The sequence below is a fragment of the Psammomys obesus genome, unplaced genomic scaffold (genome assembly GCF_907164565.1).
Source record: "Psammomys obesus unplaced genomic scaffold, mPsaObe1.curated_primary_1811, whole genome shotgun sequence".
NCBI lineage: Eukaryota > Metazoa > Chordata > Mammalia > Rodentia > Muridae > Psammomys > Psammomys obesus.
In genome coordinates, this window is record NW_026585644.1 from 33,102,028 (window position 1) to 33,117,006 (window position 14,979).

General features: G+C 41.1%; 1 protein-coding gene across 7 annotated transcripts in view; it reads right to left on the bottom strand.

The window, feature by feature from the left end:
* Positions 1 to 14,979, bottom strand: part of Dtnb (dystrobrevin beta) — a 182,391-nt gene that overhangs the window by 143,386 nt on the left and 24,026 nt on the right. For all 7 annotated transcript variants that reach the window (XR_008722336.1, XR_008722334.1, XR_008722333.1 and 4 more), the window contains exon 4: positions 5,660 to 5,745. Coding sequence is in view for 2 of the 7 variants with exons in the window: in XM_055626281.1 (XP_055482256.1) it covers positions 5,660 to 5,745 (86 nt within the window). In the remaining 5 variants the exon portion in view is untranslated. The remainder of the gene's footprint in view (positions 1 to 5,659; positions 5,746 to 14,979) is intronic.

Genomic DNA, 14,979 nt, shown 5'->3' on the forward strand with positions numbered 1-14,979 from the left:
TGTTCACGTTTCAAAAAAAAAAAAAAAAAAAAAGAACAATGAGGTAGAAGCAGGATACAAGCATACAAGCGGGATTAAGAGCCACAACCAGACAAAAAGAGTCCAAGTGCCCCTGACAGAGATTTATAGCTGTGTCTTCATTTGTTGGTAGCTAAGGAGCTGGTTCTGAAAGAATCATCCTGACTAGGGCAGAACACTGACACTGAGGAATAAACGCAGTACTTCTGCTATTAGAGAAACTCTGAAACACAAAATCAAGTTGAATTTGATTTTAAAACGTTTAAGTGGAGATGAAGTGTTTAAAGGCTACCTCTCGGGATTAGACAGCTAACGGCTGTGATGAAGAGAAGCCGGATATACAAAGGAGTACGGATTACAGAATTGGTGGCCAGTGCTGGGCAAGGGGGATCACGACATTTCAATCATTTCAAATGATCAAGACATTTCAGTGTTAGGCCCTGCACAGGATGAAAGAATAACCTGACTGAAATAAGCAAACTGGAGAGTAACACACACCAGAGCAGGAAGATGGAAGAAACTGGAGTCTCGTGATACCCGCAGGTCACAGGACCAGGTGAACTTAGCAGCCTCTGGACTTATTTCTACATGAGGAATATAAACTCCAATGTATTTTAAATCACTTATTAATCCAGTTTTCTGTTACTACTAAATGTATTCACAGCTAATAGACAATGAGTAACTCACAACCATTAACAGAAGAAGCAGGACTAGAGACTTTAGCTGCCACATACATACAGGTGTACAATATCATAATCACAGACATGTTTATAACACCCATGTTGACAAGTCTACATCTAATTCACTCAAAAACATAAAGAGAGAAAAAAAAACAGAGAATCACGTGGCTAGCCACACCCACAAAAATTTATTACTTTCAGTTCCACTCAGTTACTATGTCTTGTTGAATGGACTCAAAGTAGTAGTTTTCTAATCATGAAAAAGGCACAGATTATAAGAGGGAGAAAAGGAACACGCTTGCTTTAAGAGAAATACAGCTATATTTGATAACTGAAGGCATAATGAGGTAACTCATTACTTCTTGAGTTACTGGTTTAACTAGTGATTTTTTTTTTAAATAGGCTTCTCTTATCTGAAGAAAAGTGGTGCAAAACTAAGCTGATTTTTAAAATCTATAAAATCTATAATGAAGCATAATAAGTAATGGATCTAAGTTAGGGTAATATACTACTTGCATATAACAATGCTTAAAGAAGCAAATAACATTTAATAAAAATATCAAGAACAAGGGCTTGGTGGTGATGGAGGGCATGTAACAGGTGTGAGACCACAGGTTTCACTCTGAGCACTGAAAGAAAAAGATATATTAGTTTTCCAATTAAAGCCCCATCTCTTTCTGGCATACAGGACGAACTTTCTATTTATAAGCTCTGAAAGAAAGTGTGCCAGTTCCCCAACAGTTGATCCTAGATGAAATAAAAGGGGGGGGGGGGGGAAGCAGGCTTTATCCCCTGTGGAAAATCCAATATTGAGCGCTTCAATGTACATGTCTCATCCAGCTTCTAAAATATGTGTTCCCTTGTGTAACAGGCACAATACTACTGACCTACTATCCGCACGTTTCATTTCTGTTCCTAGTGATAATGGCCCTGATTTTACTGACTGCCTATATCTGTCTCCTCCTGTCACGAAACCCATGACCCACCACAGGCTTCTGCAGGGCGACAGGGCTGTTCAGACTAAAGGGACAAGTCTATTAATGGGCAGCCATTTTCCTTTTACATGAATGTTCCCTGGCAAAAGTGACTTCCAACTCCTGCCATCTTTCAGCCTACTGGGTGACTTAACCCAGAAAATCATGTACACACATCTGTCTGTTTAGAAGCACACCCCATAACCAGGCACACAGAATTCTTCTATTTGTTAAAATTCCATGTCACTGATGAAGTCAGGAGGAGAGGGGGGCTCCTCTGAAGCTTTTGCTAACTCAGCCACACCCACCTTACAGAGAGTTCTTGGCCTCTGTGATGGCTGTCAACTTGGTTTCAACTTGACTACATCTGGAATTAACTAAATCTGAAGGGGCTGGGGACACCTGTGAGGGTTTGTTGTTGTTGTTTATTGATTAAATCTTTGAAAATGGGAAGACCCGCTTTTAATCTGGATTTTCTGAGGTGGGAAGACCCACCTTTAAGATCTGGGTGGCACCTTCTCATGGCAGCCCATATGAAAGACGTGGAAGGAGGAAGCTTCTCTTTGCCTGCTTCTTCTCACTCTTGCTGTCAAGTCCACTCCTTCACTGGCATTACAGCTCACTTCTTCAGGATTCTGGCATAAAGACCAGCTGAGGCAACCAGCCTCATAGACTGAACAACTACTAGATTCCTGGACCTTCTGTTGGTAGACAGCCATTTTTGGGCAGGCTGGACCACAGCTTGTTAAGTCATTCTAATGTGTGTGTGTGTGTGTGTGTGTGTGTGTACACAAGTTCATTCTAATGTGTGTGTGTGTGTGTGTGTGTGCTCTGTTCCTCTAGAGAAGCCTAACCACAACAGCTTCTTAGTTTTTGTTTTTCACTTTCCTAGAGTTCATAAAATATAGATTTCTTACTTGCTTCTAGTTCTAAAACATCCCAGTAATTCCAAAAATGCAAAACACAGGTGTTGCTGATACAGATGAAAAGAGAAGGCAGGGTCTGGCCAGCAGACACGGTGAGGGTGGAGTGACAGGTGATCACAAACCCAGGAAAAGGAAGCAGAACTCTGAACAGGGAAACTGTCGACTGAAGCCTCAGAGGCCTCTCTAGCGTCTGTTAATGAGACACCAGAAGCAAGCAACTGAAACAGCGGTGAGAAAAGTCAGTTCTGAGCAAACACAATAGGAAGTACCTCAGGTTAACTTTTTCACTCAGAACGTAGTTTTTTGTAGTCATGAAAAAGATAAGTCATACAAACTGGCACTATTATAAATGCAATGTGCTCAACCAGGGAAAACTGTTTTAGCATTCTGATGTGTTTGGACTGTCTAAGAATCCCAAAGCCTAAGAGTTCTAGGCTTCATTGCAAGACTCACAATCTCAAAAACTAGGAATATAAAAAAATAAGTGAGTTCTGTTTGTTTGTAACTTGAGATACCCCTGATTACTCCTTCACAGGTCCACTGAAAGATAAAAGCATTTGTTGGTCTTCCCTGTACGTCTGTTACACTGCTCTATAATAACACCAGCTTTTAAATAAATAAATAAAGTAAGTGAACCATTTGCCACTTTTCATGTGACTAGAAGGGGTTTTCCTTAGCAAAGCATCCACTAACTCTGCTTTGGCAGGTGCGGTTTCAGTCTGCAGGAGCTGCCCCACTCGGGTTGCTGACGCTGAGTTTGGATCACACTTTAACTAAAGTCTATACTCTGATTACAAGTCATTGGCACTTAGAATCCTATGAAAACTACCTTTCAATAAAGGAATACAGCCTTAAAGACCACAACAAGGGACAGCTCTATAAATGTCTTAGAGACATAAACACTCAAAAGCATTTCTGAAAAATCTGACACACTTCACACCCAAAACGCAAATGTTCGTTAAGTCATTTAAAATGCTATTTTGATATTAAAGCACATCAAATTTAAAAGATGAAGGGAGGGCTAGAGAGATGGCTCAGCAGTTAAAAACATCAGAAGACCTACATCAGGTAGCTCACAACCTCCTGTAAACCCTGCAGCAGATCCAACGCCATCTTCTGACCCATGCAGGCACCTGTATGAATGTGGTGCATGTACAGACAAGCAGGCACAAACACATACATATAAATAAGAATATAGTTTTGTAAAGATGAAGGGGAAAATTAAAGTATATTTTTTTAGTTAAAAATTTTCAAAAGGCAAGATGTGAAAGAGTTACAAAAAAAAAAAAAGGATAAATGCTGAGGTGTACTCCACATACCAGAGGCTGGATATCAAGGGACCTTTATTAGAGATAACAGAATGTAGTCAGAAGGAAGAGGCTGAGCATGAAAGGAAACAAAACCCACGAACAGCAGGAAGTAAACAGAGAAAGTACGGTGGGTAGATGCCACCAAGCTGTAGTGTATCTCTCTTTGCCTACGCCATTACTCCGCCACTGAATCAAAGAGAACACGGATTGGAACAAAACACCCAGGTGGAGAGGTTCTTATGGCAGCCAAGACGGACTATTCAAATACAGGTTTCAGGTGTTTCTTCCACTTAAGTAGAATATTACATTTGTTACGTTTCTCTGCCAGTGGCAAACAGAAACAAGCAAGTCAAAAGCAAAGAGATCTCTAAAAATGGTGTGCCTCTAACACTACCCAATTAGCTGGTGATGAAGGACACATAACCAAGCAACAAATAAAAACCAAAAAAGCACAGTATAGCCGACCCCTTATAGATTTCAAATGCTAAAAACCTTAATAAAGAGTCCCCCCCACCTTTTTTTAAAAATCTTTTTATGGAGATTTGCTTTGTATTGTTCTTTTTGGGTTTTTTTCGAGATAGGGTTTCTCTGTGTAGCCTTGATTGTCCTGGACTTACTTTGTAGACCAGGCTGGCCTCGAAATCACAGCGATCTGCCTGCCTCTGCCTCCCCAAGCACTGGGATTAAAGGCGTGCGTCACCACACCTGGTTTATGGAGATTTTTTTTAAAGAGGTAATATGGATGAAATTGTGTTTCATTTAAACATAAAAAGTTGGAATTCTGTCTTTTTAAACGATACTGTTATCTGCGTGTGTGCATCATGGAACTTGCAGAGACTGGTCCTCTCCTCCCACCATGTGGGTCCTGGAGCCCTGGTAGACTTCCAAGTCATAGACCCCTCCCCAACACACATAATTTCAAAACTTCATTAAAACCCACAGCTTCATTTTCATTTCTCTGAAACATGGCTCCTGACCCCAAGTGTGTCTCTGTCATGACAGCATTAGCACAGTGGAGAAAAAGAATAGCTTAAAACTAGGCTCTACATTTAGATAATACCCCACTGTCTTCTGTAAATACCTTCTGTAAAGGGGAAGAGCCACCTATGCTGATGACTGAATAAGTAAAAACCACAAGCAGCAAAATTAAACAGTTACAAATTTCATCTTCTCTGACTTGACATAATCTCCCTCTTATAGTATTTACTGAATAGTAACTGCAGAAATGGTGACCTGCAGAAAAGTGAAAACAAACAAACAAACCAGAAACAAAAAGCAAGTAACAGCAACAAAAGGAAAAATGACTGGGATGGGATAGGACGGGCTAGAAGATGGGGCTATCAATGCCTGACTATTTTGGAACAGCTGGATCACAGTAAACACCACCTGGTAACAAATGGGGTTGGTAAAGGGTTAAAACTCATCGAGCCCAGTAAAAGCAATTAAACGTATTTTCTAACTAAAAACATCATCATCTCCAATCACATTTTGACTAATATGGAAAGCATTTTTAAAGGATTTTTTAAAATGTCAGTATCATTATTCTGAACTTCAGTTTTCTCACTTTAAAAACACTAACAAGAAGCGAAGTCAACTTGTCCATCTGAACAGAAGGTGGCACAGCTCATGTATTTGAGCCAACTGCTACAATATAGCCTCATCCAAATCTCTATAAACATTCACTCACTTAAAATTGTTCAAACATACTAATTTGAAAATAAAAACTTTCAAAATAATATGAAAATACTTACATCTCAATTTGTCCAGCATTTTTCCACCACACATGGTTGCTAACATAGCTTTAACTGAAAATACGGTCAACTTGCCTCGGCCCTCACTGCAAAATAAATATTAGAAATAATTGCTATCTGAAACCACAAAAGCAATCAAACATATCTCTAAATACTGAGCAACTAATAAACTGGTCTCTGCCTTTACATGCTTTAATTTTACCACATTTATAAGCTCTGATTTTCATCCTTTGAATAAGTTTGTCTTCGGCAGAGACAGCGAAAGCTAATGAGTAATCAGACAGTAAATTTTACGAACAGCTTGCAATCTCTGTTAGTTCTGCAGGAAGAAACAAAATGGATGAACGTGAATCAACTTTCTTATTAACAAAACATTAAATCCATAGCTGGAGTGGTATTAAGTGGTCAAAATTGAAAGAGCACCCAGTTTGAATATAATTTAAAAATACGCCCAACATCAGGACAACAGCAGTTTATTATTACACACTGAACACCAGGTGCACACTGCTATGAAGACTTTATAGCATGCTCATCTTTGTTCTTCTTGTAACAGTCTTTATGTAACGATGCTATTTATTCTGAGAAGCCTACTCATGTCTGTCTCACACCTTCGCACACCACTGTGAGAGAGCGAAACGGAAGGGTGAGGCTAGCTGTTTGGGACTGGAAAGATGAAAAGAGCATGATGGATGCTGTGCAAGTTGGGGCAACATCAACAGAGTGTCATCCTTGTAGTCGTTCCTGCTTTCACTGCGGACAAAAACAAAACAAAACGAAAACTGCACTAGCTGGTTAAAGTCAGCATAAATAGTTTAACAGTGGGTCTTTGCAGTATTCTTAGAAAGACTGTGATCAAGAAGGTTTACAGTAACTTAGAGCAAAACAACTTGGCAGGGAAGAGAATTACCATGCTGGTTATGAAAAAGTAAATACCCCATTGTATTCACAGAATCCAGAAAATGTTTCCCAGGTTGGGGGTACAATTTGGCATAGAACAAGTGCCTAGAATACATGAGACCCTAAATTCAATCTGCAGTCCTGGAAAAACTAAAGAAAACACAGTGCTTTCCCCCCCTCCCTTGTATATGAAAAGATCACATCTGAAAAGAACATCTATAGCCATTTTTATTACAGCTGAGTTTTTAACTATGACATGATTTTATTCATAAAACATAAGCCCTATAACTAAAACAAAAAAGGAGGTTTTTTGTTTTTTTTTTACAAATAAATAATTCTTCAGCAATAGACAATGTTCTATATATGAGGCAATTTGGGTCTAAAATGATGAGAAATTTTCCTCTGTCAGCCATTCCATTATACAAGAAACGTCAGCATCTAAAGTATCATTAGTTGAGTTTAAAAAGTGTAATGTTTTTTAAAAGAATTTAGATGAGGTCTTCTTATCCCTCAGTGACTTGGAACCCGTTATGATGCCCTGGCTGGCTGTAAAGTCAGAGCAATCCTCCTAGCTCAGCCTCCCAAATGTTGGAATTGAAAGCATGCACAACCACACCCAACACAAAAGCATGGACTCTTCAGAAGGATCAAAGTCATCCATGGATGAGAGTAGCACAAGAACTAGTGTCGACCTAAGGATTACGCACAGGGGTGCCGAGGAGGGCAGTGCAGCCTAGAGCAAAAGCACAGGCCTTGAGAGAGAATGCCCCCCATCCCATACCTGTCACACTACAGACCTCAAAGTGACTATTAACAATAGTCTTAAGGGATGGAAAAGGAATTATTATAAGTCTTCACGTGTCTGACCTTATCTAGACAGAACAAGCAGGAGAGCTGGTGTAAAAATGCAATCATTTCTTTATGTCACTGGATCCTTAACAAAAGAGCCAAGAACACAAGGAGGATGGGAAAAGAGGTGGGGGAAGGTGAGAAAAACTGTTCCATTCTTGGCCAGGCGGTGGTGGTAGTGCATGCCTTTAATCTCAGTACTCTGGAGACAACAGAGAGGAGGATCTCTGTGAGTTCAAGTCCAGCCTGGTCTACAAAGCTAGTTCCAGGAATGGCAAGGCTACACAAAGAAACTCTGTCTCAAAAAACCAAAACCAACCAACCAAACAAACAAACAAAAAACAAAACAGATCCATTCTTTCCCCACAGAATTCCCGAATTCAAGAACCCTAGAGCGATTGCTAAAGACAACACCAACATATCTTATTGAACACGAGGAAGTCAAGCTGGAGCCTAGCTGGAGCCTTCGCCTCTACTGACTTGTTCATAGTACCTGAAGGTATCCTACACACTACTGAAGGGGAGAGCTAAACACCAACCCTGCTACAAAATCTTCCATCTACAAACGTGACCTGCCCACAAGTTACGATGGTGCAATGGTGCGGCACAACAGTTGTGGGAGTGACCAGCCATTGTCCAATTGCATTTGAGGCCCAGCAATGCTCACATGGCCAGAAACCTGAGCCTAGACAGGGCCTGGGCATAGGGGAAAACCAAATATTACTAGAACATAGCATAAGGAACAGAGCAATAAAAAGTCTCCTAACAGCATTCTGCTGTACCCATAAATCAGAGTCTCGCTCAGAGCCAGCAGCAGAGAACCTTCCTCCTGAAAGAAACAGAAACAATACAGAGACCCACAACTGGACAAAGAGCAGAGAGTGAGGGACCTTCCCTTCTCCTCAGGGCTCAGGGAACTACGTGGAAGAGGGAACGGATGTATGAGCCAAAGGGAGGGGAAGACACTAAAGAAACAGTGCCTTCCAGATTCAACAGGATTGACACACTTATGAACTCACAGACCACAGCAGCATGCACAGGTGCAAGCCAGATGTCCTGGCTCTGAGAGCGGAAGTGGACACGAGCCGCCATGCTTCATCCAAAAGCTAGCTCTAACTGACAACTACCTGCAAAAGAAAAACGAGTTTTCCCCAAGGGAGTCTTAGGGTATGGAACCACACTTAAGAGAGGCCCCATGCACAGCAGGAGATGGCCACACAAAGCGAACCCAGCAGTACTTTTGGAGATATTTTGTCTCATAATGCTTCATCTGGTCACTTTTACCATACTTTTCTCTTGCGTGCCTATTATGATTTCTGGTTTTGTATTTTTATGGTGTGTGTGTGAGAGAGAGAGAGAAAGGAGACAAAGAGAATGTATTTTTTTCATGCTTTTCTTTTTTCTTTTTTTTCTGTATCTATTCATATTGTTTTATTCTTTTTTTTTTTTTTACATTGGCGTATGTGATTCCTAAAGACAGAAAAAAATACCTGAAATTGTGGTCACATATGCCTGAAACTGCAGCCATAGAGAAGATTTGGGAGCAGAGAGGGGACAGGAAGTCATGATCAGATTTTAGTGCCTGAAAAAAATTATTCTCAGTTAAAAAAAATGTAATTTAAAAAATGCTAGGGTGGGAGGGTGCACGCCTTTTACCCCAGCACTCAGGAGGCAGAGGCAGGAGGTTTGCTGTGAGTTCAAGGCCAGTCTGGTCTACAGAATGAGTTCCAGGACAGCCAGGGCTACACAGAGAAACCCTGTCTTGGAAAACAAAACAAAACAAAATTAAAAACCCATGTGTTCGAGCATGTACGCTGATTGTTACTTACTGCACATCTCCAACTGCAAAAGACCAGAACTCATCAAATGTCCATGAACAGAAGACTGACTAGGTTAGCATTAAAAGAAGAAGAAGAAAATATGTAAGAAAAAGAATTAGTTCTAAGAGCTGAGGAGACACTCAGTTAGTAGCATGAGTCCTAGGTGGCGTACATCTGTGATCTCAGTACTCGGGAGGTGGTGGAGGAGTTTAAGGACATTTAAAATAAATCCAAGAAAAACTGCTATTCAAAGCAGACAACAAAGCTAGGCGTGGTAGCACACACCTGATATTTCATCTATACAGGAGGCTTTGAAGCAGTGAGTTCGCCAGCCTGAATGTAGCAAGAATCTGTCTCAAAATAAAAATAAAGAAAGGCTAGAAATGTAACTCAATAGCAGAATACTTACCTAGTAACCTTAAACTAGTGTTAAAGGGTGGGGGGAACAATGTACAGAATAAATTAAGCAGCAGAGTTCTATCTAGCAAAGCGCTGAGGAAGGAGAAGGAACCAGAGACACAGATGAGGATCTGGCTTTGATTTCCAGCAACCCACGTGGTGGCTCACAAACATTTACAACACCAGTCCCACAGTAACTGAGGACACTGCACAGACGTGGTGCACAGACACACATGTGAGCAAAAACCCATGCACATAAAATAAACCTCAAAAAAAGAAAAACTGTATTTCCACATATGTGCTTTACTTGCAAAAATAATTTGTAGAAAGATATTGAGAACAACTGCTTGACCTCACAACTGGAAGAGGCAAACAGCCTTAAGGGAAAAAGAGGTTGATCACTTCATATTGGAAAAAACTTCCCAAGCAACCAATTCCTGAGCACAGGAAAACAAACAAAAACAAACAAACCCAGTACACTAAACTGCAAACAAGATAATAGAAAATGAATATAAATAAAAGCAAAAAACGATGAAACTAGAAATAAAAACACGGAGAAAAAAAAATCAAGAAAAGCAAAAAGCTAGTGTCGGGGAGATCATTAATTATACCAATAAATCTCTGGCAAAACTATGAAGAAAAAATAGATATAAATTACCAAATTAAAAATGAAATGGGGCAGGGGGAAGCTAGTCAGATGGCTCAGAGGTTAAGAATACTGGCTGCTCTTCCAAAGGAACTGAGTTCAATTCCCAGCAAACACATAGTGGCTCATAACCATCGATAATGAGATCTGGTGCCCTCCTCTGGTGTGCAGGCACACATGCAGGCAGAATACTGTATAAATAATAAATACATAAATCTAAAAGAAAAAAAGAATGAAGCAGTGGCGCACCCCTGTAATCCCAGTGCTCCTGGAGGCAGAGGCAGATGGATCTCTGTGAGATTGAGGCCAGCCTGGTCTACAGCGTGAGTCCAGGATAGCCAGGGCTACACAGAGAAACCCTGTCTCTAAAAAAAAAATAAAAAGCAAAAGAGGCTAGTGTGATGGCAGTTTCTGTAACCCCAGGTGGAGACATGAGGATCAATTTGATTTTGATACCATCTACCTAATAGACTGAAGGCTCAATTCCTTGGACTCAGAAGCCAGTTCCAAGAAGTAGATAGGAAGTTAACATTTCCATCTGACTGGTTATAAATCAGGGATCCCAACTTCCTCTGTGGGTTTAGCCAACTCACAGAATTTAGGGAAACTATTGATGTTCACACGTTTACTCGCAGGGGACACAATGAAGGATGCAGATGACGAGAGGAATGTGCAGAAGATGCATAGGCTCCACGTGGGAATGAGTGCTGAGCTCCTGGGCCCTTGTTGGGCAAGGAGCACATCAGCCCTCCGGAAGATCTCATGCTCGGTTCTCCGGGGTTCTATGCAGCTTCGTTCTGCACACATGAGTGGTTCAGTCACTGGCTGCTGGTGTTAGACTCACTCCCCAGCACCTCTTTAGTGGCCAGGGTTGGGGAGTGGAGCTGCAAGTTCCAACTGTAATCACACACACTGGGTCCAAAGCAACCAACATCCACCCTGAGGGGCTCCAGGAGCCCAGCGAGAGTCAGTCACCTGATTAGAACAGGAGATTCTGAGGAATGTGGGAACTGTACCAGACAACCCTGCCAGTATCTTAGGAGACTCATGAGGGACCAGCATCACAGACTAAGCACCGGAACACAAGATTAACCCATTCCACCATCAGCGAGAGTATTAAGAGCTCCACCTCAGGAACCAAGGAGACTAAGTATAAAAGCAAGCTTCCCTCAAAAAACCAACAAACCACCACCACAAGATTCCCCTACTGCCCACAGCTCATGGAAACTTCAAGGCCACAGACCAACATGCATATTATTATCTCACAAATCTAAAATTCATGACAAAACTTTCTTATAGAAATCAACAAAATAATTGGGGATCCTCAGATTTCTCCTTAAGATATCTGAATACGCTATTTGGTACCTAAAGCTCACCATTCATTTTAAAACTCTTCCCATTATTTTAGTATGTGTCCTGACCTGAGAGCTGCTAACTCAATGCTCAGAGTGCCTAACTACGTTCTTACACATCTTTAACCCTAAGACTCCATTTCAGGCAATGGTGACACACACCTTTAATCCCAGCACTGGGGAGGCAGGAGGAGGTGAATTACTGTGTTCCAGGCCAGCCTGGTCTACAGAGCAAGTTCCAGGACAGCCAGGGCTACCCTGTCTTGAAAGACTAAAAGACTTTGCATTTCTCCCAAATCTCTCTGCTCCATAAATTCATTTCCCCTGCACGCACTATGACCCTTAATCTCAAATACCCCTTCTTTTATCAGCATTTAAAACTCTTCAACTTGAGTGGGAGAAATGAATGGCTCAGTGGTTAAGAACACAGACTGCTATTCCAGAGGAGCCGGGTTCAATTCCCAGCATCCACAAGACAGCTAACAAGCATCTGTAACTCCAGTTCTGAAGGATCTTCCACCCTCTTCTGGGTTCTGTGGACACTGCACACACGTGATGTGCAACTATACATGCAAGCCAGACACCCAACACATAAAGTAAAAATAATGTTAAGACCTCCCTTAACTGCATTTACACATGCTCTGGTAATATTTTATCACAGTAAAATATTAAGGAATAATAAAGAACAATGTGTGTGTGTGTGCACGTGTGTGTGTGTGTGTGTGTGTTTTGACTCCAAATCTCACTTTCTCCCTTCAAAAAGACAAAGTAGTATCTATTCCTTGCTATGAAAAATACACTGGTGTCATTTGTGCAAAGAGAAGGAAAGTATAACAGCAGCTGGTCACCAGCAAGAAAGACAGATCACACCCCAACTCTTCAGTGAAGAGGAACGAACCTCCATAGACTAAGCACAATCATTCTTGCTGATACTATAACATTTCACTTCTAAAAATAATTCTAACAATTAGGACTTACATAGCATTTCCTAATCTTCAAAACATTTTGGAAATACTAATATTTTTAAAATACTTTGCACCCTTTAGCCTAAATATTCTCTAACTCAAACTGTTACATATAATACTCCTAGACTCAATCCCGTATTAAAATACAGGAAAAACTACACAATCTTGATCAACCTAGAACAGCACTAAAACACCGTTCATTAGGACTATTACTAGCCTCATGGCTGGTCTCCAACCAAGTGCTTCCCTCATTCACAGAATAATGTAGCTCGGGATATTTACAGTAAGAAGGATCGTCAGCCAGAAACATGCGGTGTATGGCCGCTTCACAGACCATCCCGTACCTTTCTCACCATTTTTCTTCTCCATGGCAGCCACATGGCAATCTCTAAACACAGTCCCCCACCCAACAAGCCATGGCTCACCTCTCCACTCTGCCAGCACACTCTCAGATACACTGCGTACCACCTACTTTACTGAGAGTAAGAGGTACACAGCCACACATCGATGGGCTACTCAGTAATTACTGAGTAGAGAACATGCAAATAAAGCTGAGGAAGTGCCCAACACTGGCAAAAGCATGGGTAGTTAAAATTAAAGGCGATGTAAGAAAGACAGAACTACAGAGCAGAATTATTTGGGGAAAATACTGAAAATCTTTTACATGTGTAGCTAGACATTCTGAGAGTGGGAAGTGAGCTCGAGTCTTAGCATACTCTCACGTACAGGCTTAGATTCACAGTTCCTATTATCAAAGGGATAGTTCACATTTTTCAAAAAGGAACGTTGGGCTGGAGAGATAGCTCAGTGGTTAAGAGCACTGACTGCTCTTCCAGAGGACCTGGGTTTGATTCTCAACACCCACGCAGAGGCTTACAAGAATGAGTAATTCCAGTTCAGGAGATTTGACACCTCCTTCTGCCTTCAGCGGACATTGGATGCATGTGGTACACGGATATACGTGCAGGCAAAACAGCCATACACATAAAATAATAAAATTTTTAAAACAGCTACTTGTGGTGGCCCTTAATCCCCCAGCACACTCATGAGGCAGAAGCAGGTGAGTGTCTGAGTTCAAGGCCAGCCTGGTCTACAAAGCTATACAGTGAGACCCTGCCTCAAAAAATAATAATAAAACGTTAAAAATAAAACCTGTTAGTTCCCCCACTCTTATTTGCTAAACCAACATCGGCACTGACCTCTCTGTCATAAATACTTTTTCTTGGCTACTTCCCACACTGTCCCCAAAGCAAAAAGTGTTGCTTTCAGTTCTCTGATGGTTTTTTGTTTTTTTGTTTTTTAAGCTAGGCATTTTTTTCCCCTACAATTAGGGAGAGCAACTGTAGTCATGTAGAAACTATACTCCATGATTATGCTCTTCGTCTAACTGACTCTTCTGGGAAGAGCTCACTCTTGATCTTCCCTCCAGACATCTAGAATTACTTTATGGACACTACACACATCCCATTACAACTGAGCAGTCAGCTGCCGCTTGCCAGAGCCTGTTTACGGTCAAACCTCACAAGTATTCACGTTTTACTACTGCTGGTGCAAAATATAAGTTTCCATCACAATTAATTCTCTTCAAGCAAGATCTGGAAAAAGTTTCAGCACAAACCATGTGACTCACTGACATGGCTGATGAGAGCCGGGAGCTGATTGTAGATCAACACAAGGGTAGATATTAACCCTGTGAAAGGCTGGAAAGAAACTTGTTGTTTTAGCCCTACCCAAACAGCAGCCTGCACCAAGCACCCATGCCCACAAGGAGCAAGTCTACCTTAGACTACTGCATGATTCACTTCCACACACCTTTCATTTTGCAGACCGACAACAAACCCTGCACGTAACTTCTAAATATCCAACACTGAGGCTATACCATTACCAGCTCTGTGCCAAGCTAGGCAGACGGTGAATCACCCTGAATAAACAGTAATGTTTTAACATGCAGGTACCTTCAGGAGAATCTGCAAGCCTCACCTGTGTGCCCTTTGCATGAGAAACTGTTCACTTCAGTATAATAAAGCCTCAAATCCTTGCCTCTCTTTTGACAAACTAATTTCATCTGGGCGATGCTTCCTGGCTGGGCATTATCTAATAAGAAGTTGCTGAAGCAAGACTACTGGGAACATTTTTTTTACTTAAATGAACTGTTTCTGGACCTTTGGCAAACAATTGTGGATGATGCCAACCACAAATTAGTCCTTCTTGTATGAAAATAGATCTGTACTTTAGGTACACTTTACCAGTCCAATTATGCTAAAAGAGCATTTCTCTCCGATTTCCAGAAACCCATGTTTTTCTAATTAGTCATATTTTTAAAAACTTCAGAATGAAAGGCTTATGCAATAATCAACTGCAAGGCGAGAATACACTTAAGAAGAAACCCAAA